The sequence below is a fragment of the Cuculus canorus genome, chromosome 9, assembly GCF_017976375.1.
Source record: "Cuculus canorus isolate bCucCan1 chromosome 9, bCucCan1.pri, whole genome shotgun sequence".
Classification (NCBI taxonomy): Eukaryota; Metazoa; Chordata; class Aves; order Cuculiformes; family Cuculidae; genus Cuculus; species Cuculus canorus.
This window is the reverse complement of record NC_071409.1, coordinates 14,084,360-14,099,045: the sequence shown is the minus strand read 5'-3', so window position 1 is coordinate 14,099,045 and position 14,686 is coordinate 14,084,360. Positions and strand designations below refer to the sequence as shown.

General features: G+C 42.8%; 1 protein-coding gene across 21 annotated transcripts in view; it reads left to right on the top strand.

Moving 5' to 3' along the window:
- The window catches only part of LPP (LIM domain containing preferred translocation partner in lipoma), a 340,056-nt gene that overhangs the window by 166,972 nt on the left and 158,398 nt on the right, over positions 1–14,686 (top strand). For all 21 annotated transcript variants that reach the window (XM_054075104.1, XM_054075101.1, XM_054075093.1 and 18 more), the window contains one exon: positions 7,208–7,330. In XM_054075104.1, the coding sequence (XP_053931079.1) occupies positions 7,208–7,330 (123 nt within the window). The remainder of the gene's footprint in view (positions 1–7,207; positions 7,331–14,686) is intronic.

Genomic DNA, 14,686 nt, shown 5'->3' with positions numbered 1-14,686 from the left:
AAATCAGGGCTGTCCTGCAGTGAAATTGCAGCTGGAGCTTGGATGGCATGTATGCTGTCTTCTGGTGTGTTTTGTTATGGCTGGGACAGCACATACAGAGAATGAAATGTCTATTAAGGAGCTGAGTTGGCCCAGTGGATTAGTGTCTTCATCTGGTGGCCAGAAGGAGCTTGGTTGTGTTTCTAGAGTTGCAGCACCTCGCTCCCACCCCTCTTAACTGTTCTCCCTTCCCAGGGCTGGTATGCAGTTGACAATAAGCTCTTTGGGATGGGGATGTTTCCTAACTATTGTATACAAGCAGTGCTTGTCACTGATTTCTACAGAAATACAGTTTTTTACTGTCATACAGATTCATAAATGCAGCCAAGTCTTTGCTGTCTTACATATATGTGTCTCAGGCTGAGTGTCATTAACTGTGATTTCTGTTGCGTTCGCTACAAGGAGGGAAGAAGTGGTTTTACAGGTGTTGACCCAAGCCCTGGCACTAAGGTGATGGTCCGTTATTAACCTGCAGAGGCTGACATGTACCCTCCAGCAGAAGTGACTCCTGGCTGGTGTCAGCTGGTGAATATAAAGCACAAGTGGAGGCTTCACGTGTGTGTGATTGTCTATAGAGAGACAAATCACATCAGCAATGGTCAGTAGTGAATGTCCAGAGAAAAATGTTAGAAAAGGAAGCCCAGAGGATTTTTAATTATTTTGTAAAGTATCTTGGTGGAGTTTTCTTCCACATAGTTCTCCAACTAATTTTGGAGTTCATATAAACTCATAGCAACCACAGTGTCTTGCAGCAGTAGTAGTTCTGCAGCTTAGCAGCGTGTTGTGTGACTAAATACCTACCCCCTTTTCTTTGTCTTGAGACTGATACCTTCTATTTTCATGCTTTCTTCTTCTGTTATCTGTTTTCTCTGTTTTGTGGGGTTTTAAAAATTTTTATTATTTGTCTTTTTATAAGCCTCCTACACCACAGTGAGTTTATAAATTGGTCATTAAGGTTTTGCAAGATGTCTCCAAGCAATGCTGCGCAAATAACTTTTCTTCATCTGCTTGTTCATTTGCCCCCGCTGTAAGCCCATGCAGTTCTTTATAACACCTTGCTGCTTCAGAGATAAGATCAGTTAATCCTCAGGATACCAGTGCAATTTACATATTCCTGGGTGGAGAAATTGAATGTGGGGCTGTAGCTACCCCAGACTCATAGTGTAGGTCTGGGACTGAGCTGAACTTGGACCTCAGGAGCGGAGCCCCCTTGGCCCTGCTGTGTCTCCTACCATTTGCTGTGGCAGAGCTGCTGGTGTGAACTTTGCCAAGGAAGATAGTTGGCACATTTATTAGCCCTTTATGGGATAAGGTAGGCTGATGTTTAGTGGATGATTGCCCCCACTCCATTTAAGTTTCATTCCAGGTAGACCCACCTGCCTCCTTATGGAGCAGTCTTCAAAAGTGGCCATAATTGCAGAAATGTTGCTCAGTTAAATGACAGCACCATCCAAGAGACACCAAATGACACCTTTGAACAGCCTACTTCAAACCTTTGAAGTATTTTCCTTTGGTCCAGCTAATACCCAGCAACACAAACTAGGTAAAACTATTCCATGCCTGTAAAAAAAGAAAGAGCAAGGGAAAAAATAAATCAAAACCTAACTTCCCTTTGGCTTTTATCCTTGATGTCATCAAAAGACTAAAAAGGATATTTCAGGCCTGGCTTCAGCCTGATGAAACAGCAGGGAAGTTCTTTTCTATTAGATCCTTGATACAATCACGTCTGGTGAAATCACCGCGGTCACATCTGCTGAAATCTTCCATCATTTAAGATTTGTTTCAAAAGACTCTATCTTTCTGTTTTTAAAGGGCACGACTACTTTTCCAGCCTCTCCTTGGTATATCAGTCACATATCTTAGACCCTCCTCACCCCAAATGCTCCAGCCAGCTTGTGTCTCCATCTGGAGTTGGTGGGGCTGCCTCTTGGGACTGTTTTAGTTTGCATTAGGAAATCTGAAAGAAAATGTTTGCACTTCTTAGGCTCAAGGGGAAATAGACAGCAGCTCATCTTCAGGATGCCTGTTTTTCCTTATAGATATCCTTGAGGGTGCATCTTTTTTGCCACTGCATTGTCTCTTGGGGCTTCAGATGGCTTTTGTGAACTTGGAAAAAAGTCTGGGAAATTTAACAGCGAGAGAGGTGGAATAGCAAGAGTGTGTGTCTGAAAAGCATCTTGCCTCTGCAGTGATATTGGAGAAAGTGCAAAGAAAGGGAAATAGAAGGAAAAATTAAACACAACCTGAAGTATATCAAGGCAGAATCACTTCTTTTCTTTTCCCTGGCTAACATTTCTCACAGTCTCCTGGATGCCATCAAATCAAACATTTTTTCCCTGCCTGCCCCCAGCTGAAATAGGAAACAAGAGCCCCATCCTTCTTTGTCGGTGGCTCCAGTCTAAGCTCAACGCCTGAGGCCATAGAACAGAAAGAGATGCTAACTCCTTGTTTGGAGAGCAGTTTCATGTGCTCTTTCTTCCAGCCAAGCACCTACCCAAGGATTTCCACAGCTTACAGAGCATGGCAAGTGGCTGCTGTGGGTGCTACTCGGTGGAAGCAGGCAGCAGTCATTGAATTTATCGTCTCTGCCACCTCATCTGTGAGTCAGTGGCATTTACTAGAGGAAAAGGCAATAGAGTTTTTCAGGGCATAAGTCCTTATTTTCTATTTACCTGCTCACAACCCCTGATTTGGCTACAACCTTTCTTAATATCCATGGCGTTTGTCTGCATTCTTCCACTTGTGAGTTATGGGGTTATCAGTGACTTGCGATCGCGTGGTGTGCAGAGGGAGCCGAAGCTGTGAGGAAGGCTGTGTGTCTAGCTGTATCTCTGCTTTCTTGGATGTGTCTGTACATAAATAACAACATTGCGTTTCCCAGTAATGGAAGCCCCCATGTTCCTGAGGTGCAGCTCAGAGGGTGAGCTGGCCACAACATTCATGTAACGCATTCAGCTCAACCTACTTTAGAAAAGGCTTAGGCAAGGCTATGGTGGGTGGGGAGAAGGTGGATTTTGATACTAGAAAATTACACTGCAGTGAACAAAGTCGTGATGCTCTGGAAGTGTTCAGGAGTTTGGCTGTTGCCTTGTGTTGGCAGAAAATATATGCTGGGACTCGAGTTACTTCTAACCTGCTGTCCGTGTAAGTCAGCAGGTCACTACTGCAAAGCCACTCTCCATCTTTCTCTGAAACAGCAACACCACTGGGCATTAACGCGGTTTCCTGTAGAGGCTCAGAGACCAGCCTGGCAGCCTATAGTACATCTCTTGTCCCAGGATGACTGTCCCAAGCTGCAGCACTGTGTGGCAGCAAACAGGGCATTGAGAGAGGTGAAAACAGAGAATAAAAGAGAGGCGCCTGAGTAGAGAAAGGAACTTGATGCAGGAGGTAGAAAGGACACCTGAGAGCCAGATTCTTCTCTTCGAACCCATTGCAAGAAGGTGGCTTGGACAAATGAGAAGCATTCTCATTTCTCTATTGCACCCTACAAATTGTGGTAAGGATAGGTGATCTAGGTTGTAGGAAAAGGTGTCATCTAGGGAAATCATTGTACTTTTCATGTTTTCTAACTCAGTGAATGGTCTTATGGTCTCTTTAGTACAGTGAGGCAAACTTAGAGGCCCTGCGTTACCCTCTGCGCTGCATGTTCTGTAATGAACTTCTCTTGGGATGGTGCTGGGGGACCTGTGGCACTGATTGGTGTTGGGTAGTAGGATTAACAAAATTATCCCGTTTTCATCAGAACAGAGTGGATTGACAGGGCTCAAGATGAATTACAATCACAGTTGCTCTGAGCTGCACACCAGGAATTCAGGGAGATACAAGCCAAACAGTGAAACTCTTCACTGTTTTTCTCTGTTTTGCCTTGCACCAGGGAGTGAGCCAGGGGATAAGAGCAGGCGTTGCAGAAGTTCACGTGAGTGGATAGTCTCTGGCATGAGTAATTTGTTGGACTGGATTGGCTTATGTTTGCTTTTTGTCGAGCTCACGTTGGTTGGGCCAAAGATAGCATCCTTTTTCTTTTTAAACCCATTTTTTTCCATATCACGCTGGCTGAAATGGAGAGCGTGCAAGCGACATGTCTGCAACAATGCCGTAAGTCCAGACAGAAATAGAATTAACAGTTCTTTCTGGTTCCGGTGTTTGTGTCTGTAAGGTCCTAAGTTTAACCAGTCTGGGTCCAGCAGACCAGAGCAGTGTCTGTGTGAACCTGTTGTGCCTTGGGACCTGGCGTTTGGATTTTGTTCCACTGCAATATTATAAAACTTTTATAGCAACGTTATGACGAAGAGCATGAGAAGAGAAGTAACTTAACCCTCTCTTGCTACAGTTAGTGTTTGAAATTGTTGTCCTGTTTCCACATGCAGGAAATTCCTTGGTTGCTTCTGGAGTGCTGTGGGGAGAAGAATCCAAGATTCATGGAGATTCATGGAGACAGGGAACAGAGCAAGCAGAAACCTGTCTTTGCAAGGATTACCATTTCCTAAATGTATTTGAAGTCCAGTCCTGTCCCAATAGACCCTTACACACATATCGGTGGCATTATTTGTTGGCACTGTCATACTGCATTGTTCTCCAACATTTGTAGAATTGGGCTCTTAATCTATGTTGAGTATGTTTTAATTGAATAAATAAATCTTTTTCAGAGCTCCAAATCAATAGAGATGTTTCCTTGCTGGTTTATTTTGTTTTTTTCTAGGTTTCCTAAGGACATTTAACTTTTACAACCTTACAACCTGTTCTGCAGCATTTGCTAGTCAGCTGTTGCGTAATTGTTCTGGGGAATGAGAATCTGGGAATAACATGGCCCAGAAATGCTAAGAAGCAGAAATGAAATGGTTGCTGCCATCCCTCCTCTCCAGGATCAGGGTATCAAACAGGCCCTGTGTAGGCTCCAGTTTTATTTCTTGGTCTGTCATTGACTTGATTTATCTCCCCAGAAGCTGAGGCTTTGGGTGCCCCCTTCCCAGGCTGGCTGGCTTTGGGCAGCTTAGCTTAAAAATTCTCTGGAGTGAAGCAGTCACAGTTTTTGTGCCCAGGAAGCCTGTGGCTGCCCTGTGGTTATTATAGGCCAACAACTGGAGGATGGAGAAAAACCAAACAAGAGCCATGAAGTGCACTAATAGTGGAAAGGAAATTGGACTTCTGCAGATTTAAAAATCCAGGTGCCTACAGCTAGCCAGGAGTAATGATCTGAGGTACTTCCTGTGAAAACTATTTCTTTTTTTTTCAACAGTAGTTTGGATGGAATAAAACTTTAACTGGGTCCATTTTAAAAATAGGCAAGAAGAACTGAGTTTGTACATAGTTTCTAGCCTGACTCTATGCGTTTTAAAGTACGTGTTCTTGCATAAAGCGCATTGGAGCTTCCATTTTCTTGTTAGTCAAGCCAAATTTATAGTAATCCAGTAAGATTTAATAATCATTAGGAACTAATGAATGCCTTAGCACGTATAAGCATGGCAGATCAGAACATGCCTGCTTTGCATAGTCTGTCTCTCTTTGACCAACTTGCCCTTTATGTGTCAGATTGATGACTGGGGAATTCTGTAAAACAGGTAATGATCAAATGAAATTTAAATATAAACTATCTGGAACAGCCAGTGAGCCAAAGGAAAAGGCAAATTTTTGGCTTGGAAAATTGAAGTAACTTGGTGAGAGTGAGAGCAAACAGAGCTTGATTTTCTGTGAGGAGCTGCTGTTATGGTCTGAACAGGTGTTACAGTTGAAATTAGGTGAGTTGTTAGGTAATTCTTTAGTATTTTTATTACTGTAGTAGTCAATATTTTTATTTTTGTAGTAGTCAAGCCACGAATGAGCTCTTCTGTATTGAGCTCTGTGGAGAGATTCGCTATGGGGAATTTGCAGATAAGTTAGACATGGAAGGATGGAAGAGAAGTATTGACTATGACTCAGATTGAGAAAAGATTTCAATGTGAAATATTTGTAATATTTCGCTTGACTCAAGAACTTTGGTTTTGCATGTGCCTTACCTAAGGGCTGACTCATTAGGGCTAGTTCCTGGCACCTACATCACACCTGATGCGGACTTAGACATTCCTGACAGAGCTGCCTACTTCTAAAGCATTGAAAATGTTGAGGGAGGACATGTTTCCTAGCTTGTATCTGCCTTTGTGCACTGCTGGTAGGTACCGCTGTTGGTTGGGCTGTACAGCATGGAGATCTATCCAGCAGTTTTGGACTAGTGTCTAAAAACAAAGTGTGTGAATTGAGTCTTCTTTTAAAATGCTGATTCTAGCAGGGAAGGATTGCTGTGCAGCCATTCAACAATGTCTTGGGGATCACATACTCTCCTGTGGTGCCGAGTTTTACTTTTGGAAGTGGGTGGTGAAAAGTTATGTTTTCCCCCTTCCAAATGAGAGTCCCTGCCAGCCTGGGTCATGGGGCCATGTCATTTTGAAAGCAGAGAGAAAGCAGGTGCATTGAATCTGAAAGAATCCTGGCTGTCAGTTGGTATTTGCTCTAGGCATGGGCTTTCCTGCATAATAGCCTGTTACACAAGGACCTTATTTATGTTATTTTGTGACTGCTTATTGTAAATCATGCTCTTCACCTTGAGTCCACTAAAAATGAATTGAACTTTTTCACTTCTCCTTGAAGGAGCTCATTTTTCAGGTGGAAAAAGTTTAATCAGACTGGTACAGCTGCCACGGATTGATTTAAGACAATAATCAGTGGCTGGTTGCTGGCTGCTGTGGCTTGTAGCTCTGCTCTGTTTGTGCTTCATCTGGGATGGTTATGTGGCAGAAGAGATGCTGTAAGAATGGAGGTTCTCCAAGCCCAGCTCCAGCTGCCTAGCCAGGTGTCCTGCCACAATACCTCTTCTCCATATGCAGGAGCTGGGATTGTGTTGCTTCCTCACCTTGGTAGCAGATTGTACTCTGAGTTGCATAATTCTCCAAGTCAGCTTTAGTCAATGGGACTGTTGTGGGAAATGCAAGAAGAAAAGCCCCAAAGCAGCCTGAACCCAGGTGAGATGGAGGCTTGCTGCTGGTTCTGGGAGAGAGCTGTAGCATTTCAGTGTGTTTGTCCCTACAACCTGAGAGTTGTTGCTGAAGCATGGTAGCAGGTCCATGAGGACAGTAAGAAAACGTGTGCCAGGCCAAGTGGTTTGAATAACTGGAACTCTTCTTTCTTCTTTAAGGTGAATCCTGGTGGCAAGACACTTGAGGAGAGGCGGTCCAGTTTAGATGCAGAAATCGACTCTTTGACCAGCATCCTGGCTGACCTAGAGAGCAGCTCTCCTTATAAACCTCGGACTCAACAGGTTAGTGGCACACTGCATAAACAGAGAGTGGGAAAGTGGCCAACATTGACTGCTGGAGTCAATTTGCTAACTGCTTGGTATTTGTTGTGAGCAGGCGTGCCCGTTCCACCTGATGGCATCCAGATGTGTCTGTCAATGGGGAGAAGGGTGCAGCCGCTCTGAAGGAGGCACCAGCTCAAAAGCTGCTGTACCTCCGAGTGAAGGGCCTCTGATCCTGATTGTTAGATCACCATGGAGAGTGTTAGAAAAATACTTATAAAAAATGGCATTTCATTCACCCCAGCTTGCCACCAACAATACCTTGTGAATTAAAACCTGCTCAGTTCACAAATACTTTTATGCCTGTATTTTTGTGTTGGTTTTATGTTTTATTAACTTTTATCTGTCAGGTAGCCAAGTCTCAAGTTGTTTTCTTTTGTTTTTTGTTGTCTAATCAGTGGTGATGAAGTGTCTTGGGTCATAGCTCATCTGTCAGGGTGGCTGTAGCCCAGCAAGGCACACTGGAATTTGCACTTACTCTTCTGTGTCTAGACAAGGACTGCAGCGGTGATAGCAGCTCAGATAATTTTTGTCACTCATCTAGGTAGCGCTCGAGTGGAGCTATATAAGTTCAGGAAAGATGTCATCTGTTCATCAGGAGAAGTGATGACACCTGGATGGCACTTTAGAGAGAACAATTCTTGAGATCTCTAAAATCACCCCAAATGTGTTTGTGCCCAGTTGTGCAGCACCTTCACTTCCTAATCTCATGATTGGTTTTATACATGCCTGGGTCTGTAAGCGCAGATGCAGATGCATTAAATGTTGTGTTTGTCTTACTGATGTCAACCCTAAAGAAAACCTCAGAAGCAAAAGAACCAAAGGGAAAATCAACTGATGCAATGCACATCCATTATCCAATAGGCTTTCTCTTTAGTTTGTGGCTTTTTGGGGTCTTTTCATTGTTGTATTTGTCTTAAGCAATTGAGAACTGATACCTTCGGAGCAGAACTAAAGTAGTGATTACAGTTCATTTAGATTTGCTCTCTTTTAGGATGTGAACTTAGCAAACACAGAGTTAATTCAGATTTGTGCGTTTTTGAAAGTGTCTGTCTGCACACAGAGGCTCTGGTGTGGTGGCCTGTGCAGTTTCTCTCCGTTCTACAGGGACCTCCCAATAAAGTCTTCTTTCATTCTTGCAGCGCGTACACAGTTATTGCATAAATTTACAGACTTGTCCTTGAAAAACATCCTGATTCGGGTTGGTCAGTCAAAAAGAGCAACAACCTAAACCAGATATGATTAAGTCCTTTTCCAGTGGGTTTTTGTTGTTGCAATAAAGGAAAGAAGTTTTAACAGCGTGAGTGCTCAGGCACTGTATCAGATAGCCCTGTTCATTTTGTTTCCCTGGGCCAAATACATACAAATATACACTGTTACTGGAAATGTTTTTAATGTCAAAACACAGTGAGAGTTAACTGAAAGATAATTGTGCTCGCCATTTTCTTTGGCGTTGCCTGTGGTCAGCTCCAGCATCTTCGTAGAGACACATCACTTCTGTAACCTCTTCACTGAGCATTTGCAGTTTGCTGACAGTACTGCTGACTGTCTCCTGACACTTTGTCCTTTGGGATCTGGCACTCTGTGAATTGATTCTTTTTTCACTATTATTTTGTACCTGTAGTGCTAAATAAATAAATGACAGTAGTCAAATAAAACGTTTTGCAGATGTATTTGAGTTTCTGGAGGATTGCAGGGTATAGCACAAGTTTTGGGCTTGATCTGACGTCTTAAGTTCATCAGCCTCCACGACAACATGTGCTGCTCAGTGCACATGCTGGTTCCTGTGGCCGTTTGTCCATAGTTCAGTTGGGGTATCTGAAGACTTGTCCCCCACTCCCAGGAGTGATGGGATGCTGCTGTTTTCTGGTGCATTACAATAACTGTGTGCAATCCAGTGGGCAGCAGAAGCTCAATTTCGTCTCTGGGACCAAATCCCAGCTTTCTTTGTTCAGTGTATCAAACTTTAAGGATTTATTGATTAACATAATGATGTCCAATGAAATGTACAGGTACAGTAACTTCTAAGTATAGATGTTAGAAAAAGAAAATGCCAGAATTGAATCTATCATCTGCTGTAATTAGAGTACTCAAGCAAGTCCTTAAAAGGTGGAACTAGAATGTAAAGCTTTGATATTTTCTTTTGTTTGATCTGTACAAAGTATTAGAACTGGTGAGTCATTTGATGGTCTTATAGTGGGATAATAGATTAGGCTGCAAATTGTGAGGTACTTACTCAGAACATCGGCACGTTTATTGGATTACACTTTAGTTGACCTTCCCAAATTTATCAGGTTAATGGCTGCAGATAGGAAAATAGAGTTACAACTTGTTTTCAGAGAAGATGTTTCCAGTTGTGCTTATGTGGTTAAAATATTATAATAATTTTACAGGTATACCTTGCCCTTGGGTATATTCCTGTTCTGAAATAAGAGAAATTTTGTTGCTAGGTTTCTTTCTTTATTTTATCTTTAAAATAGTTTTAAAGCATCATAAACTAAACTGTAAAATAGTCCTCTCTCACTGGAATAGGAGTGATAGCAGGATAATGACAAGGAGTTTATTTAACATAACCTACTTATTGGTACAAATTCACACAGAAGGAAATCTCTTTTGATCCTTGGTACCAGTTCAGGATTGCAGTGAGATGCACTGCTACAGGAGGTACCTCTGAAGGAGAAGGATTTGTACCCTCCACAGTAGGTTTGGGAACTCCTTGATACTTGTCAGAAAGGGTGGGCCAGTGTCAGCCCTGGACAGTTTCCCTTGGCCACGAGACCTGCCGTTGAGGACATGGATGAGTATGAATCTCTGCACCAACCCTTCATCACTTATGTGGGCATCACTTTGGTAACATCTTTTGTGTGCCAGGCAGGTGACAAAGACATTGTTATGAGCTAAAAATGACCACCATTAATAGAGGGCAGGGAGAGAGTTTTGGCAGCTGCAGTCAGCAGCACCCTCCTTGTACCCAGTGGTCCTGCCTGGTCCGAGGCAACTGAGCTGGGAAGTGAAGGTAGAGAAGTCATCCAGGTCCTGCTGGCTGCTTCCCATGCTTTGGGCAGAGGTGGTAGAATGCTGCTGTCTTACAGAGCTATGTTACCCTCTGCTCTGAAGTGATGAGTATGAAAAGCATTTTCTCAACGTGGATTCTTTACAAACATCACTTGAGCTTGAGAGGTGTCTGTGTGACCTTCACCAGCACAGACAGTTCCAGCCTTCTGATAGAGTGAATTGAAATGGAGGAGGAGACCAACATGATCTCACAATTACCATGTCAACGGTATGTTGACAGATGAGCTTGCCTGAAGATGAGCTTGCTTGAAAAACTAAAATACATTATGAAAAAAAATCTAATTAATATTTTCCTCCTGTTTGTAAAGTCTAGAAATTCTAGTGTGGTAAGTGAAGTAGAGAACACCTCTTGTATAGCTGCAGCGTTTTTTCTGATCATTTCATATCACACCTTCTAAATGGCAGTAACGTATTGGAAAGTTCAGAGGCAGAGAACCACTATGCCTTCCATTAGTAAAAGAAGGTTGTATAGACAAGGCATTTAGGTGCATAACTCCCATGGATGGGAACAGGGGCTATTCCTAAACTGGGTGAACCTCCACTAAGGGGGCCTGGTGAATGCAGTGGTCATCTAGATCCTCTATTAAAGGGTATTTTCCCCACTTTTTGCCATTCTGCTTAAAGCCTTGCTTAAGAGATGAGTGCAGCAAGACCGTAAGCAAAAACCCATAAAATAAATGTCTACATTTTTTAAAAAAAAACAAGAAAACTTTGTGACTCAGGAGGGAGGGCTTCCAGCAGAGGCTGTGAAAATGAAATACAGGAAATAGCAGCATAGGAAAGCTCAGGATTTTTTGTCCCTGCTGTGAATTATGTATTGGATGCTGATTGCTTTGTCCAGAATTGGACACCTACCTTCTTAAACTCTTAAGTTCTATCACAAATTTCCAATAGATTGTCTGTTTGGTAAAATAGGACTTTGTGGGAGGTGTACCAGGTAATAAGATATACCTGGTCCAAAGATAATTAGACTTTTTTTTAAAAAGCAAATACTCATTGCCAAAATTTATGGAGTGTTTAAATAGCAAAAACCCATGCTTTGATGGCCAAGATCAAATCTTCTTGCATGCAGTTCTGAGAGGCAGCTTGGCCCCAAGGTGACTGGTCTGGCACTCTGGAGACCTGTTTCATTCCCAGCTACCAGCACTGTGCTAAATGACCTCGAACGTGGCATTTTACTCAGCTTCCTCTCAAAATCTCTTCTGTCCTTGTAGCTTGGCAACCTCTTCAGTGTTGTTTGCCTTTTACTACCGATGTGTATGGCTTCTAGCAAAACGAAACCATGGTCCAGGTTCAAGGCCTTTAGGTGATGTTGTTGTAGAAATGGTGAAAAAGAGAAAGAAATTATTCTTTTCATCTAACAGATGGGGGAAATGAAGGCAGAGTTAGGTGAGGTGTCTTAAGGATTAAAGCCTACATTCTTGCTTCTGTATCATTGCCCCCAGTACTAGACATCTGCCACTATCCAACACCGTCGGCCTAAGGGAGTAATATTTTGAAGGAAAAGAAGCTCATTCACAATGTAGCTGCAGTACAGTAAAAAAGTAAAGAAAATTAAATTAAAAAATCAATGATACGTTTTCATTAAGTTCCAGACATACTGGGAAATAATGTCTTCTAATAACTGGAATTTAAAGGGGATTTAAATGTTTGACAGCATTTGTTGTTATTCCATCACTTCTTTCGACAATGAGTTGGGCATAACAAAAGCAGTGAAAAGACAATGGACATATTTTCTTGCAGTGATAAGACAGGATAGAACAGTCTCAGCTGTAGGATGGCAAACCACGAAACAAGGAAAAATGTTAAGTGCTGAAGACTCACTTGTCCATGTGCATTTCTGATTTTAGTGCCCCACTTATAGCTGTGTCAGGAATGCATGGCTAAGAGTTTGCGTGTTTTATCTTTGTTTACGTGAGCTGTATCTCCAACCATGAACAAAGCTTCCTACTCAGCAAAGAGCAGTGCAATCTAGCATCAAAAAAGCAGCCTTATGATTACTCGTGATTTGGGCTGTGGGATTGACATACGGGCTCTGTGAAAAACATCGCAGAATCTGTATTCAGAACAGTCTTTGCAGATTTGCTAGTTGAGGCTCAGAATCTGATTTCCTTGTTCCTGTTTTTTGCCTGAGCCTGGCTTGTTAGGTTGGTACACACCAAAAGGATTTTCTAAGCACAGCCTGTGGAATATTTGGTAGCATCCCAGTTGTTGTCAGGAATATTCTGTTTTTTTCTTTTAATAAAGAAAATATAGCCATACAAGGAGATTAAGATTAATTTGACAGGTTTATAATTGATTCCGTCATCCTGTAGCATTTATATGACACAGAGAGTTTGTGATCTACAAGGACTCAGAGCAGGATTCAGCTGTTTCAGGTGTTTAGCATGGTACTGAGTCTTTTTCAACGTGATTTCAGCTGAAATCGATGTGTGAGCTTCTGCTGTCTTCAGATATGGTATTTGGGGTAAATAGAAGTGCCCAGGCCTCTATCTGATGGTCTTAACACATCTAATCTGTGGGTGTCTGTGTAGCTCTGCTAAAAAGGCTTCTGAGTCCAGTAGCACGGTGTGGTACCCAGGCAGTACTTTCCTACTGGTGAGGGGCTCTCTGTATTTGTTCACTTGAGGTTGGTGTATTTGGGGTTTTGCGGCCTTTTTAATCTTTCTGGTTGTGGGACAGAAAGGCTGATTGGGAATAAATTTGCATTTGCTGAAACTTCATGCCCTGTCCATTCTAAAATGTTGATGACCATTTCATAAGACCATCCAACTTCTGCAGAGCTGCATGTGCTACACAGTGCTTTACGTGAAGCCTGCGAGATGCTGCCATTTCCTCACTGACTTGGATGGCTCATGTGAACACAGAGGGACAATAGTGTCTCATAGAGGTGTGCCCAAGCTGGTGTGGGGCTGGTGAGCAATGATGTTTGTAGCAGACCCATAGGGGTCATGCAGGCTCACTGCAGGGCTGCTGGTGAGGGCTGTTCTCAGTGGGCTGTGACACTTCTGCCATAGTCACACCTTCTGGAATTTCATGGGCTGTTTCAAAGATGGAGCCACCTCTGAGAGCTGCACTCCTGCTTCTGGCTGCACTCTGCTGGCTTTATGCTGTTTGGAAAATCCAAGTTGATTACTTAAAGTAGAAAGGAAGCATCCCATCTGGAGCAATTTCAGTGGGTTCCTCCCAGCACTCAAGAAATCCGAGTCTAGGAAACTCTTTCTCCTGCAGTTCTCCTCTCCAAAGGCAGAGTGACATTCCCACCCCATGTGGGTGGTGTTTGAGATGCTCACAAGGTTGAAGCTTTCTAGGAGCACCGCTGCAGGCGTGCTGGCTGCAAGCAGTGCACGTCTGTCACGCTGTCCGTGACACGCCTGCGGGCAGAGGATCGTGCACAAGGCAGGGATGTTCAGCCACGTACGTGTGAGTTGAGAGGCATAGCCAACAGATGATTTCATGTATGTTTGGATTTGGCCTTTCCCTACAAGAAAGGGAAACCTTCCCACGCTCATCAGCTCCAGCCGGCGTGTGTGGCAAACTGACGCTGCTCTGATTAGCAGATGCTTGAATCGTTTGCGTCTGCTGGTATGTATTAAACCTTAATCCTTTTGATAAGAGCATGTCCGTGAAGATTTTTAAAGAAAGTTCTCTGAGATCCCAGATTATCAGCTCGTCACAGATGAACAGGATAAGAGTGACCTTTGCAGGGTATTATTTCTTCTTCTTGTGCTATCATCAGAGTGAAAATAAAGCAGCACTATTCCTGCTGTTTCTTTTTTTCTGATGTATAATCAAGTTCACAGAAGTCTTAGTGAGGTTTACTTTTCCCCTTTCCCCTTTCTCTTTTTTTTTGCTTCCATTTAGGTTTTCTGCCTTACGTCCTTGGCTACAGCTTTAGATGATGACTAGCACTGGATATATTTGATTTTAAAATCTGTGCAGGCATCTCAAATTTGTGTGTGGATAAAGATAAACATTTACTTTGGGAACAGTAATAAAAAGCAAATAGTACCTCATAGTTTGGTCTTTTTTTCATTCTGCATTTGTGATTATTTTGTTGAGTGGTTGAGAGCGGGGCTCTTAACTGTCTAAAGCTTTTCAAGGCCTCTTACCTATTGTTATATTTTGTTTTCTATCTTTTTCCCTGCATTGGGACCAAGCTGCTGTATACCATCATCTCAGGAAGCCTGTCATCATTTCCCCAACCTCGGCTTTTGGCACTCGCAGTGGTTTGGCACTTAT